The sequence below is a fragment of the Molothrus ater genome, chromosome 7 (assembly GCF_012460135.2).
Source record: "Molothrus ater isolate BHLD 08-10-18 breed brown headed cowbird chromosome 7, BPBGC_Mater_1.1, whole genome shotgun sequence".
NCBI lineage: Eukaryota > Metazoa > Chordata > Aves > Passeriformes > Icteridae > Molothrus > Molothrus ater.
In genome coordinates, this window is record NC_050484.2 from 16,828,277 (window position 1) to 16,845,811 (window position 17,535).

The 17,535-nt window shown below is 38.4% G+C and overlaps 1 protein-coding gene across 5 annotated transcripts in view; it reads left to right on the forward strand.

Moving 5' to 3' along the window:
- Positions 1-1,349: 1,349 nt before the first annotated feature.
- The window catches only part of ATF2 (activating transcription factor 2), a 49,209-nt gene continuing 33,023 nt past the window's right edge, over positions 1,350-17,535 (forward strand). For 2 of the 5 annotated variants that reach the window (XM_036386293.2, XM_036386297.2), the window contains exons 1-7: positions 1,558-1,686; positions 5,054-5,084; positions 10,394-10,468; positions 11,088-11,157; positions 12,672-12,768; positions 14,429-14,547; positions 16,564-16,692. In XM_036386293.2, coding sequence (XP_036242186.1) covers positions 11,110-11,157; positions 12,672-12,768; positions 14,429-14,547; positions 16,564-16,692 — 393 coding nt within the window. In that variant the 5' untranslated portion in view covers positions 1,558-1,686; positions 5,054-5,084; positions 10,394-10,468; positions 11,088-11,109. Of the gene's footprint in view, positions 1,418-1,557; positions 1,687-5,053; positions 5,085-6,432; positions 6,462-10,393; positions 10,469-11,087; positions 11,158-12,671; positions 12,769-14,428; positions 14,548-16,563; positions 16,693-17,535 lie in introns of those variants that run through there. The other 3 variants (XM_036386296.2, XM_036386294.2, XM_036386295.1) reach the window with 3 other exon arrangements.

Genomic DNA, 17,535 nt, shown 5'->3' on the forward strand with positions numbered 1-17,535 from the left:
CAGCTCATGAAAATTTGTCTTGTAGGTTCTCCAGATTCAAAGAATGACTGTTCATGTTTCATTGCTGAAGATGAAGCCAGCTAAACCTCTGAAATACCCATGTTATTCTAACGGAAAATGAAGGAAACATTAAAGTTACCAATTATGCTCTTAAGTTACTGCTGCAGGTAAAAGTGATTCATCCCATGCTGCAGGTAAAATTGAACATCCTGCTGCTGGCTTTTTCCATTCTCCTGCTTTCCTTGTCTTTGATTTTTGCATCAATTTCACACTGAAGAAAGGAACCTGTAGTTCAGTTTTTTAGTCCAGGCTTAGGACTGCTGCTGCTATGTAATGGTGAAGCTAAACCATCAAAAAGGAGTTTTTTCCAATACAGGTCTCAGTTGCTCTCTGAAGAAAGATCTCTGTTCCTCTCTTCTACATGTACAATTGAGTTCTTGCAACATGCTACTTTAAAGAATAATTCCACCGCTAAGTAAACAGTGTACTTTAATGCAGTGCTTTTTATCCTGCCATATCTTAAAGAACTTTGCAGAAGGGCTGTACAGTGCCCACCAAAACCATACACGAGAAATGAAACATACCATACTGTCTTGTGCAAGTTCGGAGAAACTCAGCCAAAATGTATTTTACTGGAACTGATATTACTTTTTTTAGAAGTACTTTATTGATACAGCCTTGCACTCTCAGATCAGTCTCAGAACAAGATCAAATTATGCACATGCACAGAATTAAAGCTCCATGTGTGATTCAGACTACACACTAGCTAAACTCTGTGGCCATATAGGGTTATGCTACTTTTTTAATTAATCCAAAATTCCTTTAGGTCCTTTTGTGTAAAATATAGGCGTTTGCCATTATTCTGCAGTGCTGCGGCATTTTTAATACATTAACCAAGGTGAGTGTTTAGCACACCCATGGCTTCAGGCACACACCTCGCTCCTGCCCTGAGAGCGGGTGTCTTGAGAGATGGGGAATCTCGCCAGTCCAGGGCTTTGGAGCGCTGATAATTCCAAAAGTTGTATGTGACAGGCGCATGAAGACTTGCCGCTGAGCGAGGCCTTGCAGTGCTTTACTCACTACGTGCTGCCTGCTGTCCTCAGCTGCCGGCCCTCCCGCACATCCCACCGCAGAGGACGGGCACCTCATGCTGAGCTCCCCTCGGCCACGGCCGCACCAATCCCGCCCCACCACGGGAGCAGTGCCCGCCGTGCCGAGTGCGGCCGAGGCCGGATCGGCCATGGCTAGGCCTGCCATGTCTGGGCCCGGCCGGGGTCGCTGTGGGGACCGGGGACCGGCCCCGCCCCCGCGCCGCGTGACCGCCCCGCCCCGCGGAGGTGTCAGCGCGGCTCTCGCGAGAGGTGACGGAAGCCCGCGGGGGACCCGGCCTTTAATGTGCGGTCCGGCGGCGTTGCGGGTGAGTTTGTAAACACGGCCCGGCCCGGCTCGGCCCGGCGCGGCGGCTCCTCCTCCCTCCGCGCTGCGGCGGCGCCGGGCGGGCGGGGGCGGCGGGGCGGGAGCGGCGCGGCGCGGCAGTGGGCGGGGGATGCCCGGGAGGCAGTAACATGGCGCCGCCGCTCCTCTCCGCGGCAGCCCCCTCCCCCAGCGCGGCCTGCGGCTCCCGCCGCCCCTAGAGCGGGGCGGGGCGGCCCGGCCGGCGCCGCGGACACCGGTACCCGCCCGGAGGTAGGGCCTGGCGGGCGGCCCGGGACGCGGGGCGGCGAGGCGGGCGGGCGGGTGGGTGGGTGAGGGGACTACGGCGCGTCCGGGAGCGGTGCCCCGCGGGGGCATCGCCGGCAGCCGCCCCGGGCCCGGCCCGCGGCGTGGAGGGCGGGAGGAGAGGGCAGCCGGGCCTCGCCTTTCCGCCTCGCTTCTGCTCCGGGGAGGCCGCCAGCTGCGTCCATCTTCGGCTCTGAAGGAGAACTTGCTCCGTGCCTGTGCGGAGAAGGGTGCGGGTGTGGGGGATGCCGGGCGCGGGGTAAGAACAGCTCTTCGGCACCAGGTGTTGGCCTGCCTGGTGTCTGGCCATGGAGCTGAACCTCCTGGAGCAGTTGCCTCGTTGACTTTGCCTGTTATTGTGCGTAATGTCTCTCGAGTTGTCAAATAAAAGGTCTCTGAAGCTTTCACTTGAAAAAACATGTCACAGACCCTCAATTAGTGATAGCTGCACGGTGTTTAAGCACAATGTTTTCTGTCAAGATGTAACGTCATGTTTAGAGTTAGGGGAAATGTGTGCTGCCATGTTGCTTCTGCAGTCTTACTCATTCTCCAGCATCCCTGTTTTTGGAGGGAGATCCATTAGTGTGTTTATGTGCCCCATTCTTGCACCTATGTACCTCACTTGCTTTTTGTCCTGTTGCTTTCTCTCAGAGGTGTTTATTTTCCAGTAGTGATACTGTCACCTGTTTACTTGTGCTGAAATGACAAATTTGAATAATCTGAACATTCTGAATCATCCCCTACTTTCCAAACAGCGACCACAAACATGGCTGAAATGTATTTTATTTGCCAGATTTTAAGACAGTGGTTTTGTTTTCTGTTTGACGTATTCTACTGATGGCAGTGAATGTCACATCCGCACTTACTGCTCAGCATAAAGCCGGGTAAGAGGTAATAAAAACAAATGTTCTGAAGTTTGGGTCATAAGACTGCTAGGTCTGGTTAGATACTAAATTCAGCACGAGCTGATAGGATCAGAGCAGTCCTTGTGGTTCTGGTCTTCTCAGATGTTCCAGGTGGAATTTCTTCAGCCATCCACTGAAACAGGTTGCTGCCTGTTAATGGACTTCATTTCAGAGGGACAAACTGTAGTCCAGTTTGGCATTCACTTGAATTAACTCTGAAGTGTTTATAATTATGCAATCTAGAATCAAAATTGTCAAGCTGTCTTGTTAAAAAACTAAACAATAATTTTGTCAGGGACTGGTTGTTATATAATGCCTCAAAAGAATTGTCAAATAATGAGACCTTAATGTGTACATGAGTGAAGCAGCTCTTTAAAAAATCCATTGGGATTTTATGTTTCAATACTGACATTGTATTCTAATGCTTAATCAAATAGTTGAGCTTTTGATCTTCTTTACAATGTAGTTGATATTTCTACCCTGATTTGAATTCTAGAGACATGAATATTTTTGGTAGGTCTTTTTCCAGAAACTTCTAGACTATGCAGTATCTAATATAAGGTACTTTCAGATCTTAAATTTCATTATATATACTTTTATTAATCTTGCTTTTCATGCTGCTTTCCTTTTGTGACCATGTTGAACAGCATGAACTGTGGTATTATTTTCATTCTTGTTTCATTAAATTTTGAATGGGCCTAGTGCTAAAAATTCCTTTTCTGTGATCAGCTTTTTTTTCTTCTACTCTTAATTAACTTAAACTTACAAATGTACATTTTTACCTCCGTGAAGGTTTCCTAACTTGAAGTTATTTATAGTATCAACATTCTTAATGGTTTCTTAACGTAATCTTGAGTGTCTGTATAAAAATTATGTATTTTCTATTTTCAAAGGAGAAAATGTGATTCAATACTTTTAACTCTTATTTTAATATTGAATAGATTTCAGGTTACCATTGCTCTGCATAACTGAACTGTATTTGTTTAACATATAATATGCACTCTAAGGAGCCTTTGGATATAGTTAGTTACAAAAATATTAGTCAATATTTAATAATTATGCAATCAATGCTTTTTTTTTCCACATTTATGATGTACTGTTTTCAGCTTTGTTCAGTGTCAGCTTCAGTTCAGCCTGAGAACTTTTCCATTAGCTTCACTTCAGATAAGAGCTTTGCTTAAGCAAGGCATTCCAAGCAATGTATTATGTTTCCTTCCTAGGTAAATCCTGTGGTCATTTATGTAAATGCTTACAGCAAAGAAAAAGATCATTCTGTTTTAATGAGCAAGAGGAATCCTGTAGTGAGATATTTGATATATTTAAAGATTTTTAGGATTGATTTCTTTATAATTCATTTAATTTTAGACTTTAGGGATGCCATCTAAGAAAATGTGAAAAGCAAGTAACTTTTTGGTAAGCTGGGTTTTTAAGTGTTGTTGAAACAAGTGTAGAAAAGTGAGGTTGAATTTCTAATGTTTGTTAGGTCGAAGATGTTCAAACTTAGATAAATGAACTGGGGAAAGCAAGGCCTAATATCTCTGTAAGCAAATTGTGAGAAGATGGGAGGAATATGACCCCCTCTATATTTCTTTTATGAGGTTCATTGACATTTTGCTTCTCTACAAGAGCTGTATTCACACAGCCTGAATTTTTAGTAAGCTAAAGAAAGATCAGCGGTGTCTCTGAAAAATACTTAAGCCAGAGAGTTGAATTAGAAGCCACCATGTTCAGCCAGCAGGAGATGTTAAGGACCTTCCCTTATGCCATTAGTGCTCTCTGTTTGCCAGAAATGTATCTTCTTGTGGAAGAAGCCACTCCTGCAGCTGAAGGAGTTAAATTGCTTTGTTTCTGTATATGTGATTATCTGTCCAATGGCTGTCTTATTGGGACTTGTTAAGTCAATCATACTTTCTTTTGTCTTTAAGTCAATCATCTTTTCTTCTTGTCCAGATGTGCTGGCCTTCATAGAATTTAGACAAATGGTATGGAATATATATATGGAATTAACTTTAGACATCAGATATTAGCAGTTAACTAATAATATCAGCAAAAAGTCCCTAACATTTGACTTTTTAAAAGAAAAAAATTGAACCTTGTGCTAGCAGTGTAATATGATGAAGGAGTTCCAGTTTTTCTGTTTGCCAGCCATTGGTAGTTATGAAGTTTAAATATTCTGGACTAGGGCTTATAGTTTTCTTGCAGAATCTACAAGGTTAGTTTCTGCCAATCCCCCTTTCATTATGAGGAGGAATGTTTTAAATTTTCAGGTTGTATCTCCTCTATTTCCTTCATTGTTCAGTTTTAGTTTTTAGGACTGTCAAATTCAACAGTATTGCACAAATACAGTCAGATCACTTCTGCAAGTGCCCTGAAGTGGTCAAGCATTAATTACACTGGTTTTGCTTCACCTTTCTTCTTTTGCTTTATAGGAAACAGAAAATATAGCTCCAGTCCCTCTAGGTAAGTAGAGCACTTCCTTTTAAAATACAAATTGCTTCTTTTCAAATTTATGTCCCTTCTTAAGTGGTGTATTCTGCCTACTAACTTCTGATTTTTACTGAAATCACAACTTGCAAATCGTCATGTGTAGAAAATTGTGGAAATAAAAATAGACTCTTTAAATGTGGGAAGTGAATAAAATTTATGGTGTGAATGCTATATGTAAGTGTTGAAAGTATAAAGACACCATGTTCATTTTGATTTTTGTTATTATTTGCTTGGTTGCATGAAAAAGCTATCTCTTAATTGTGAGATGTTTAAATTTAGACAATAAAAATAGCTACCTCCCCCCCATCTAAAGACATCTTGGAAGGAGCTAAGCAAAATACTAAATTCAGCTCTCCAGGTAACCATTAAGAGAATGTTATTCTTACTGTGGCTAATATGTTCCATTCACTTTACCTTGAATAAGTATGTACTCTTAAGTAAAACTCTTAAAAGTTGATAAAAGTTAAAAATTTTGACCTGATTCTTTTATGCTTCAGTTTCCTATTATAAAATGAAGCTTTAAAGTAAAATCTTACATTACCTAAAGTAGTTACACACTATGATGAGATCAACAGAAAAGTTTAGTAAGAGTTAATAATTCTCTACACAGTAAGGCTTTGTATCTTGCAGTAAAAGGGGGCACAATCCCAGATGCAATGTAATGAATAAAAGGAAATGTTGACTAGACATGGCAGCTCTTGAGGAAATGCAAACATCCGTAGGAAAAGGCATCAGTGGTGCTGTAACATAAGCACTTTGTAGTGTTTGGACTCAGAGCACACTGAATGCTGATGGACTGCTGTAATTCTGGCTTGTCTCAATGGCCTGATACGGTTTCTGTCCAACTCTCATCTTTTTCAAACCACAATGTACAGATGTTTTGAGGGTTGGAGGGTTGGTTGCAAGTGGTCAGTGTAGCTGCAGGGCTTGGGTGTGCTTCTCATGTAAGCAGCAGGAGATAAATCAGCTACTACTGTAGCTGCAGACTGACAGATTGTCCTCTGTGGACTGTCCAGTTTAGGAGGGGGACACACTTGTGAAAATATGTATCTCTTCTTGCATGTTGGTCAGAGGAAGCATGCTGTCCTTCAAAAGTTTTACAGTTTTTGTTTGTTTGTGGGGTTAGTGTGTTCATAGCTGTCTTTTCTGTGCTCAGTTCTGGCAGCTTTCCTCTGTGCTGTTTGTGTCAGCCCTGATGTTACAGGAGGGCAGCCTCTGTATTGCTACAGTGCTTAAAATAATGAATCCCAGGGTAGGAGTGCACAGCCTGTGAGCAGCTCTGTGCATGGACGTCTTTTCATACACACCTTGCTTTCTACAGGTGAAGAGGAGGCTTTAGCTGCAAGTCTGGTGAGTCTTTAGTAGGTACATGTGAAGAATTACTTTTCTCAGCAAATTTGAAGAACGTTTTGCAGGGACTATTGACACATATACATTTTAAACAGCTGCTTAAATGTTCAGTAGAAAAATTTTGAAACAAATTGTCAGTTGTATTTTCCATGCTCCTGTATATAGGCAATTAAGAGAAATCGAAAGAATCTTTACCACTTAAATAAGCCAACAAGACATGGCTTAAGTCAGTGTAGGCTTCTATTCTTCGTAAGATCGTCTTCTAAAAGGTTTTGGAAGCGAGCCTCAGACTATGTAGTAATAGTTTCCACCAAGCGTACCCAAGGTGTTTAATTAAAATCTTATTGAAATATGCAGATAATTGTTGAAGCTATTTTTGTAGCACATTTAAATACTTATTAATGTGACATTTTATGGAGACATTTTTATTTTTTAAATAAGCATATTGCCTTAAGTATTAGTGAATTATTTGGAAACTCATTTTTATTTCTCCATATTAGATATATTTTAAAGGTGGATATATACTTATTTATATAGTTTACTGTGCCGTTTACATTCCAAACATCATGAAAGAGGCTTGCTACATTTTAAATAGGCGTGATCTGAGTGTATTTTACTTCTGTGTTGAAAGTACAGAGCAAACACCAAAAAAGTGAGGTTATTAGTGTGGTTTTAGTACTGAAGTTGATTATATGATTTGCTGTAAAGATTATTTCAAGGTTTTTTTGTGTTTAGCTCTGATGCTGTTACAGTGTGACTGGAATTCTACATATGGATTTCTTTATGCTACTGAAATGAATGTGGAGTTTGAAGTTTACAGAAGCAAGTTGTAGTTCAGTGGACTGTAGTAAGAATCATTTCACTGAATGTTCATTTTATCTGAAAGATGAGTTAAGGCTGGAGTTTCACATTCATATTGGATTCCTTCAGGAACTGTCTTTTTTTCTCCTGGACAAGGTGTTAGCTGTTGCCTAGGTAACAGTCCAGGGTGACTCTAATTCCCCTCTAGGGACAGGGTTATCACTTCATGTATTACATTTCTCATTTGACTGGGTGAGTAACATTTTTGTCAAGACTGCATCTAAGTTGCTGTTTTGGTTTTCAGGGGAAAGGTATTTTCTGAATTACTCTTTCTTACTGTGATATTCTCACTTTGTGCAGTCAGTCTACAACAGAGAGAGAGACTCCTTTGAAATTAGAGTGGCAATTACCAACATTTTTTCCTGAAAATTTGCCTTCTCTATGTTAGTTTTGTTACGTTAGGCAACATGTAATCCAGAAGGAAAAGAGGATGCAAAGGATGGGGTTTGTGTGCATTTTGTAGCTGCAACAGGCTTTTGACCATGCAGAGTCTTCTAAAAGTGTCAGAACATTACCCAGGTTTGGATTGTCCATTGCAGTTGTTCACCTCTGTTCCTCACTGGGATATCTTTACGGTATGCTTTAAATTTCAGAGTTATCTTGGATTGCACAGAATTTTATCCAGTCAAATTTTTAATTTCTGCAAGGCTGAGATTCCACAGCCCTGCTTGACAACCTGTTCCAGTGTTGTGGGATTTATTTTTTTTTAATGCTGTGTTTTCCTCATCCTCTACACTTGCTCCTAACTTTCTTGGTGTGTCTCATGAATGTTGCATCTCAGTCCTTTTATTATACTCTACCTAAAGTCTGGATCTGACTTTTCTTTATCAATACATTAGATAGTTTATGACAGCAAGCAGATCCTCCTTCTCCATTCTGAACAAACTTTGCTTCCTCTTGTTATGTAATAGTCCAGCCTCCTAACTGTTCTGGTGGGGCCCCAGATGTTTTCTCTCCAGATCATCAGCTGTCTGGGTACGGCACTTCAGCTGTAGAGTGCCAGATAAAGGACAGTAATCACTTCCCTTCATCTCACTGCTGTGCCTTTGTTAATTCATCCCAGTAGCCTCTTGTCTTTCAGTGCTACAAGTAACATGATGCTGAATCGTGTTGGGTTTGTTGTCCACCGTGAGTTACAGGTTCTGCCCCAAAGCTGCTTGACAGGCAGTTGCCCCTCAGCCTCCACTGTTGCATGGAGTTATTTTGTTCTATAGGTAAATACAGTTCTTACCAATTTGGCTGCACTAATGAATGCGAGCCCTTTGTTTTCCCATCCTGTCAGATCCAGTTTCTATTTAGATTTAAAATGTCCAAGGTCTTGCTCAGAATGCAAGTAAACTTCTTTTAGGTGCAAGAATTTGAGTGCTTCAACATAATTTTTTTTCCTCAGATGTTATCTGGAATCTCTTTACAAGGGATTACCTCACAGAATTCCATGTGGCCTGCAGTCAAATAATGTTACAAAGATGAGGAAATGAATTTATCTCCAACTTTTTTCCAGTAAGTTTGCCAGAAGGACAGCACTGCTTTTCTTTTTCACAAGGATTGATTGTATATTAGGCATTCAAAATTCACGGGCTTTACAAACTAAGACATAGAACCAGATAGGAATTTCACATGCAAATATGAGATTTGGTAATATTCCTTGAAAAGAGAAAATAAATGGACCTAAAAGATTTACATCTTCTCACCTACAAAAAATACTGACAGCATGGAGGGAGCTGATTTTATGGCTGAAACTGCATCTCTCAGAGACTGACAACAAGACATGCTAATAGAGTGGAAAAAATGCCCTACATGCACTTCAGTTAATCAAAATCTTCATGCTTTGGATTAAAAGAAACCAAATCATAATTGTTTCTTCCACCATTAGACATTTCTGATATAGATATTACTTGTCTACTCATAATACTTATCCATATGTCTATATTGCATGTGGTGGCATATGTACCCATTAAAGAAGTATACAGTGCCCTATGATGACAGGTTCACAAAAACTAATTCCTCTTGAGATCTAAACAAGACTAACTGTATTAGTCTGAGCCTGCATTTCAGAAAATGAGATTGTTGCATTGCTGAAGAATAGTGGGATAGCTGTTAACTCTGTTGAAGTTCCACATGTTGAAAGGATATACTCTTAAAGTGTCATGGATAAGGACCTTTATTTCTTACCCTGAAGCCTTAGTAATGAGTATTCAGACTTGCCCATAATCTTGTTAATATTCCTTATTAGTGAAAGTACCAAGTTCACAGTTTGAACAGTTAAAAAAAATACTTCATTCCTTCAGAAATTTGAGACAGGTTATGAACTCTTTGCAGACAGTGGAACAGTCTTCATCTTTGATTTGCTTTGCTGAAGTTTCTGGCAGCCATTCATCTCTCTTGACTTCTGATCTCAGCTCAATTTCCCCATTCCATGAAACATATATAGAAGTGACAGTTTAGAATCTCCTGCATGCCATGTTTTTCTTTCTTTGCTGTTGGATGAACATTACCAAGAGCACTGGAATATCCTCCTCTTTGAAAGACTGTCCAAAAAGGTCTGTACACAGTGGTTTTTTACTGTACAGGTACATCCAGAAGGATCAGATACTGTATTCCCTACAGATCTCTGAGGTAATAAGTCTGAAATTATCTGCTCATGCTTACTTGATATGTCTTGTGTCTAGTGCCCAGATGTGTACCAGAAGTTTAATTCTTAGGATGGTTAGACAGTTTGAGAATCCTTGCAACTCTACATGACCAGTATGCTGGGGATGACATGGTTTATTCTGCCTGTGATCTTTAATCATAAAAATATCTTTATTCATCTTTATTTGCTTCATCAATCTAAATAGTGTTCAGAACTATTACTGTTAGTTCTCCATACAAATATTCATTTAAAGATGAATGTATTTCCTCCAAGGCAAAGCCACAGATGCTACAACTAATTAGAGGATGTGTTGAAGTAAACTATTTATTTGAAAAATTGTTGTATTTCATGGGTGAATAGTGGACATTTTCTCATTTATATTTACAAAATCATTCATTATTATATTTTTAGCATGCAAGTAATTAATATCTTCTTTTAGTTACAGTTCATTGCCATGAAAAGGAGGATATGATAGCTTGCCTTATGAAACAGGTTTATATGTGAAATCTGGCAGGTATGTGTATTAGTCTGTGGGGTGAGTATGCAAAATAGCACCAAATATCATTAATACCTTCTTTCTTAAGTATTTTTAGCCTGTCAGTAATTAAGTAGCTGAAACATTATTAAAGTACATGTATTTGTAATTAAATTCATAACAGTTTACATTAAGGGCTATGTGCCAACTTATCTCTAATGATGAGCTTTAAATAAGGATTGTGAAAAGGCTGAGGAATGAACACTGCTTCTTCATCCGTTGGCACCAGAACCCTGACTGCATGATGTTGTCTGCTGCTTTGATCTCTTTTTAGCTGAGAATTGGATCATTATTACAATGTATTTGATTTCAATGGCAAGTTGTTCTTACTGTGTTTTCTGATACTTTTTGCAGTTACTCATGTTACATGTGAACATGTGGATTTCTGCTTGAGGTGTAGGTTCAGAAACTGCTGTGGTGGATTTTGTGTAGCTTCCTGACTTAGCTTGAAATCCATACTCTGAATCACGAGTATGTAGAATATTACTACAGCCACAAGGCAGAAATTCTTGCCCAAAGAATATTAAAATAGCTTGTTGATATATTGATAATTTGTTGCCTTATTTGTAAAATTTGTTACATTCTCATTTTAATATAGGTAGCACAACGACCTGTGGAATATGAGTGATGACAAACCCTTTTTATGTACTGCCCCTGGATGTGGCCAGGTAATGGTGTGAACTGAAGTTATTAGCATTGTTCAAATAAAAATAAAGCAGTGAAATGTATTTTTAGAGATTGAAGAAAAGGGGCTTATGATAATTACTACGAAGTATTTATGTTTTGCTGAGAAGCAAGAATTTATAGCATGTGGGTCTACACCAGCCAATGATTCCAGTGAAGGTGAAGAGAGAAGTTCATGTCCCAGATGCCAGCTTTGTACTGTAGAACAGAGGGAGGAAGTCAGGCTCTGGACATCGTCTTCCCTCTGGAAGGGCTGCTCCCCCACTTAGTGAGGACGGAAAGACAGACTTAAGTCTCTTAGTGTGATAGAATGCAGAAATTTCTCATTTATGCTGTATGCAGAGATAGGGTGCATGAATTATGGAGAGCTGGGCATTTGGAACTCAGGGCAGTAAAGTTCTAAGGGAAAAAAAAAAGTCCCTTGCTTGTTTCACCCTGTCTTACAGTGATCCTGCATTTTTAATTTCCCTCACAGTTCCATATGCACATGTCCTTTCTCATGGAAACATTCTGAATTACTGTACTCTGAGGTGAATTTAGTTTAAGTATTAGTTCCTGAGAGGTGATTCTTGACATGGATCTCTTATATGTGGAATGACTTAAATTAGTGAGGCATAACCAGAAACATAAATTGGAGCTCAGATCTTCACAAAGAAAATTAAGAATTTCAATGTTTTGTGTAAAATGTGTTCTTTTTAGGAAAGCTGCATCTTGGGAAACATTTTCTTAGATTATGTCAATTGAAGCACTAACTTCACCCACAATTACAGATGCATGGCAAATTAGTGAAAATAAACAAATAGTGAAAGTAAGAGTATCTCTTTTACAGAACTTAGTTTGTCTGCTTGCTGCTTTTTTTATAGCATATACCCCAAATATTGGGGAAAGTATACATGAAATGAGCAAACCTGAGAGGTTTTTAAAAATGCTGGTAAGGTTTAGATAATTCACAGCGTTTCAGTTGTCTGGCATTGTTCTAGTGTTACCTATTCTACCTGCCTCTTGTTTTATGTAGTAAATTGTCAGGGGCAGGAGCTATAGTATTTCATTTTATTTTACCTTTACACTATTAAATGCAGTGAAGTTTGTGATTACAGATCAATTCTCATTAATGTGGTAATACACACAATGCAGTAATCAAGTAGTGGTGATCAATTACTAGATGTTGTCAAGATCTATTAATACAGCAAATGGCTGTTTGCTGATGGTTGATGGAGGCTGCAGCACTCTGAAATGTTATCTTGGACTTTTGATAAATGCAAGTACTTATACTGCAATTTCCCTGGTATATTTAGTTATTACAAACATAACATAATTTGAGTTTTATAATATTTCTGCTTGGTGCTGTTGACCAAGGAACAAGATATATCTGCCTTAGAGGGTTTTATTTTAACATAGTAATGGTAGTTTTACATGTTGTAAAAGTTGCTTTCTGTGGAATGTCGTTGTTGTGTTCACACTCCCAATTACAACTGTTTCTTAAAACTTCCTGCCGCAGCGTTTTACCAATGAGGATCATTTGGCTGTCCATAAACACAAACATGAGATGACACTGAAATTTGGGCCGGCTCGTAATGACAGTGTCATTGTGGCTGGTAAGCATACACTTGTATTAGGTTTGTTCACTTTTCTGCTGGAATGGGCATGTGCTTTATGCATTTTCTGTACATAATGCATAGATTCACATTAAAAGAATGTGATACGTTTTCTGCACTAAACTTGTCTGCAGTGTGTGCTTAGGCAGTGTTTTCTTACGTAATTGAAGCCAGTAGTATTCTCCATAAGTTACTTTTATTCGTATCTGATATATAACCCAAATATTTTAAATTATCAATACTTATGTAATTGATTTAATTATATAAGCATTTAATAAAAACATGCTAATAAAGACTACTCCTAAGAGGACCTGTAACTAAATTAAACTGTATTTCAGTTTTAATTATTCATTGATATTACTTGTCTCTTCAATGTTAAAATATGTAGCATCTTTTACATATCATGGTGATATTAGAAGAATGAATCAGTGATTATTCTTCCAATGGGATAGTAAAAGAAAGATCAAATCTTTTGTTTTCATTTTGGCTTAAATTCAAAGTACTTTATTCCCACCTCTGAATTCATGTTATACCCTTAGTAATTACAGCTTTTGTCCAGGATCAGAAGTAATCACCAGTGGATGATTGACTGCATTATACATTTGAGAATTTTTGAATGATAGCACACGCATACTTAGCATGTGCTAAGTATGCTGAAGTTACAGTCAGTCTGGGTTTTTTTCAGTGGTGGAGCAGCCTAAATGAACTTCAGAAAGACTTTCAGACTTTTTCTAGTTTTTTTTTCCTTGTACATTGCTAATGTGTTACAATGAGCAGATTAAAAAAATATTGCTCCTAAACTAGCAGTTAAAAATTGTAAAATTCTGGATTGTACTCCTTGTCAATTACACCACAAGAAAAGGGACCTTTCCAATAATCAGGTGTTTATAAATGAAACCATGGGAGTGTCTCTGTGCAGCCACGTTCCAGTGTAGAAATTGTTGTAGACACCAGGCTTAATAAGTCCACACAATCATGCCACTTTACAGTATTTTAAATGCTGGAAACTTCATGTCAAGTGTAGTTAATTTTGACCTGATAATAACAGTGAAATAAGGCAAATTTATATACTAACAGGAATTTTCTATAAAGATGTTTTTGAAACTTCTTCATGGGATAGTCACCCAGATGCCAGAAGTCTTATGATTCCAGCTTGATCCAGAGGCATCATAGGAGTCAATGCAATCTTGTGCACAGTCACACTTTCCTTTAGAAGTTTGTGCACTTGGAAGTAACCACTGCTGTTGTCAGATTAGGAAAGGAGGCAACCTGGCTTTGAGCTGTGCACTTCTCTCATCTGTTTTCTGATTAAAAGCCTTCATATAGTCCTTATCTCTATTTGCAAATAGAGTCAGCTTGCTCATCGAAGTGTTCTGCTGTGCACTCGAGAATAGCTCCCTGTGGTTCGAGGCCACAAAGGAAATGCCGTGGTTCCCTGCTAGAATCGGCAGGGTGGTTTGCAGGCTCTGGGTGCTTGTCTCCAGCAGGTGGAGTTTGCCTGCCTGCTGCCTCCCCTCAGGGCAGAATGCAGCCCGAGGGATCCCAGCCGCTTCCTCGTCTCTTTCTGTTTGTTTATACTCTGAAAATTATTTAGGACAAGTAGGTTCATAAATGGTATTGTAAAAATAAAATTGTGGGGGTTTTATACACTTCTTTTCAGATCAGACACCAACACCAACTCGATTCTTGAAGAACTGTGAAGAAGTGGGCTTATTCAATGAATTAGCAAGTCCTTTTGAAAATGAGTTTAAAAAGGCTTCGGAAGATGACATTAAGAAAGTATGTTCAAAACATTTTTTTCTTCAGATCTTCCACTTTTTTAATATCAGAAATTGCCATTGAAAAAGTAAACTTTGGATTTATGTATTGCCTTCTAAACAATACCAATAATCATGTTTTATATGTGCTGTCTGTAGAGAACACAAGTCTATGATTACTCTCCTGAATTTTAGTTAACCTGATTAATTTTCATATTTAGCATTGATAATGGGACACATTGTCCTAATCATGTAAGTATCTAGTATCTATTGAAGTTAACCACGATGGTTTTGATTGAAATTTCCTGAGGTCCTGAATAAGCAAAAAAGGAGTCTGAAAAGTAAAGTTTTTAGCAGAAAGAAAAACACTCATGAAAACAATAGTATGTGAACACTGATCATTTTGATTGGTTTTGAATACATATGTTACTGTAAGAATCAGTCATCATGATAATGAGAATTAAGTTCTGACTAAATTTTAGGAAGTATCAGTAATTTGGTTATGGTTATATTCATTGTGTGTTGAAGTCACTTTTGCCTAGAAGCTGTTGATTACAACATAAAGATCTACTTATTTTTTAGTGTACTGATTGAAATATTATAAAAACTTGAACTGTATCTGTTTAGCAACTTCATGTTTTTGCCATATTTTTAAATGTTACTGTTGTTATTTATTTCAGTGCTTCCCAGTCATAACTGGTTAGGAACTTAAACATTTAAATACTTTTGCAAGTAAAAAATTTTGTTCAATGTCCCCTTTGACTAATTTTGTCTTTAGTTGATTACGTCGTTGACTTCTATAGGTAGTGATTAAAAATATGGTTTTATACCTACTTATATAAGTTTTGCAGAATCAGTGGCTTCATTTTGTTTCAGTAAAGATTTTGAGAGGTACTTGTGAGTAGGATGGATTATTATCCATTCCTGTCCAAGCCTCACCCTTACTTTGTAACAGCTGTATCAAATAATGGATTTATAAGTTTACTTTTTTTAGTTGCTGTATGCTGACTGTTTTCAGACCATGATATTTGGTCAAATTGATTTTTGACTTAACAAGACTATTTTCTGTATAGCTCACCACTGTCTTGGAGAAGGTTCTATCTATTGTAAAGTATTTTAAACATTTTGTCCATTTCTTGAGTCGATACTAATTTTCCACGCTGCCCTCTGTATTACAAGAAGAAAACACAGTCCTGCCATATCTCTGGATGATTTAACAAAGTGTGGAAAAATGTACCACAATAACACACTTTTTAGGGCATTGATGGTTGAGTTTTTTCTGTAGTACTTCAGTCACTTGTGATATGAGAAGAGATTCCTCTTCTTACAGTCTTCCCTGTCTATTAGTAATATATTGCACAGGAAAACTAGGAATTTAATTGAAGAAAAAGCATCTGGAAAAACTTCTTTGGGGGAAATTTCTTCCAAAAGTATTTAGATAGGAGACTAGACAGGAATATAGGCTTTCAAATCTATAGTATTGTTTTAAGTACTTTTATAGCTCAATTTCTTCAAGGCATTCTAGATGTCCTGGTGAATTTTACCTGTGTAGTAATATAAAATTTGCTTTTTCAATAATTATTAGCTGCAATAAGCTTGAAATTCGTCTGTACTAACTTTCTCAATTTGGAAATGTGGTTATTAGGCTTTTGTGCTTTGTAGCATGAGATCTAATATTATACAGAAGGATATAATACCTTAATTTAGCTGTAATTTTTTAACTGCAACATAGTCCTTCTGCAGCTATAATTTTCTTTTGACCCTTGGAAATGGAAAACTTCAGGAATGTTGTTAATTCTCAAGGAGAAAATATTTAGTCTAACATAGGTGTTGAAAGACATTTGTGTAACTGAAGATTGGTGTTCATGTAGGTGCTGGTAAAATAGCCTTGACTGGTAATGCATCTGCATCAAGACCTTTCAAACATCAGCCCCTCTGTCTTGTAATGGGCTGATATTTCTCTTCAGTTATTTATATTTTCTTGCTCAGTTTTGTTTTCTAAACATTGACTAATTTTGTTTTACATTGTTGCTCATAGATGCCTCTAGATCTGTCCCCTCTTGCAACACCAATTATAAGAAATAAAATTGAAGAACCTTCAGTTGTAGAGACAACTCATCAAGATAGTCCTTTACCTCATCCAGAGTCTACTACCAATGATGAAAAGGTCAGAACCTTTATTTTTCCTTTTTTTGGAATTTATTTTTCTGATCATCTGTAAATTTATTGTATGTGGTGATAGCCATGCTGTAGTTGAAAGGAAGAGAGATTTCGTTTGCTACATTCCAGTGGATATATAGGTGACTTGTTCAATTCTTCAGTTAGCTTTGTTCACTAGAGTAATTGCTTCCAGTAAAGCTGGCCATCCAGTAAAGCCAGAAAAGACATAAAATTTAAGATTTACGTTATCTTAGAAAAGACTAAAAGGGCTCTTTATTTTTGTTTATACATCATCATTAGTAGTGATCACTTCAATATGGGACTTGCAGTGTTTTCATCTTGTGGAGTTCTCTTGAAGTACAGAAAATGAAGCAAAATTAGGGAGTTAATTATTTCTAGTCTTCAATAAATACAGATAGTAGGAGTAGACCATAATAAAGCATAGAGATGGCTCTAGTCAGTCTTTATGTGCCTCTTCAGTGGGCAGTGTGTGTATGAGGGGCTTAGATGCCTCACTCCCAGGAATCAGCAGGACTTTTTTTGGATCCCAGGTAATTCAGGTTGGAAGGGACTGCTGGATTTCCTGGTCCAGCTTCCTGCTCAAAGCTGGGCCTACTTCTGAGATCACACCAAGTTGCTCAGCACTTTACACAGTCTGGTCTTGAATCCTCTGTGAGAGAGAGGCTGCACAGCCTCAGTGCCACCTGCTTCAGTACCAGGTTGTTCCTGTGGGCAGAGTGTTTTTCTTTGGATCCAGTCTGAACCTCTCTATTTCAACTCTTATACTGCCAGAGGAACTTCTGTGAGGACAACCTTAAGTGTGCGACAGAAGTTGTAAAGAGTTTTAATT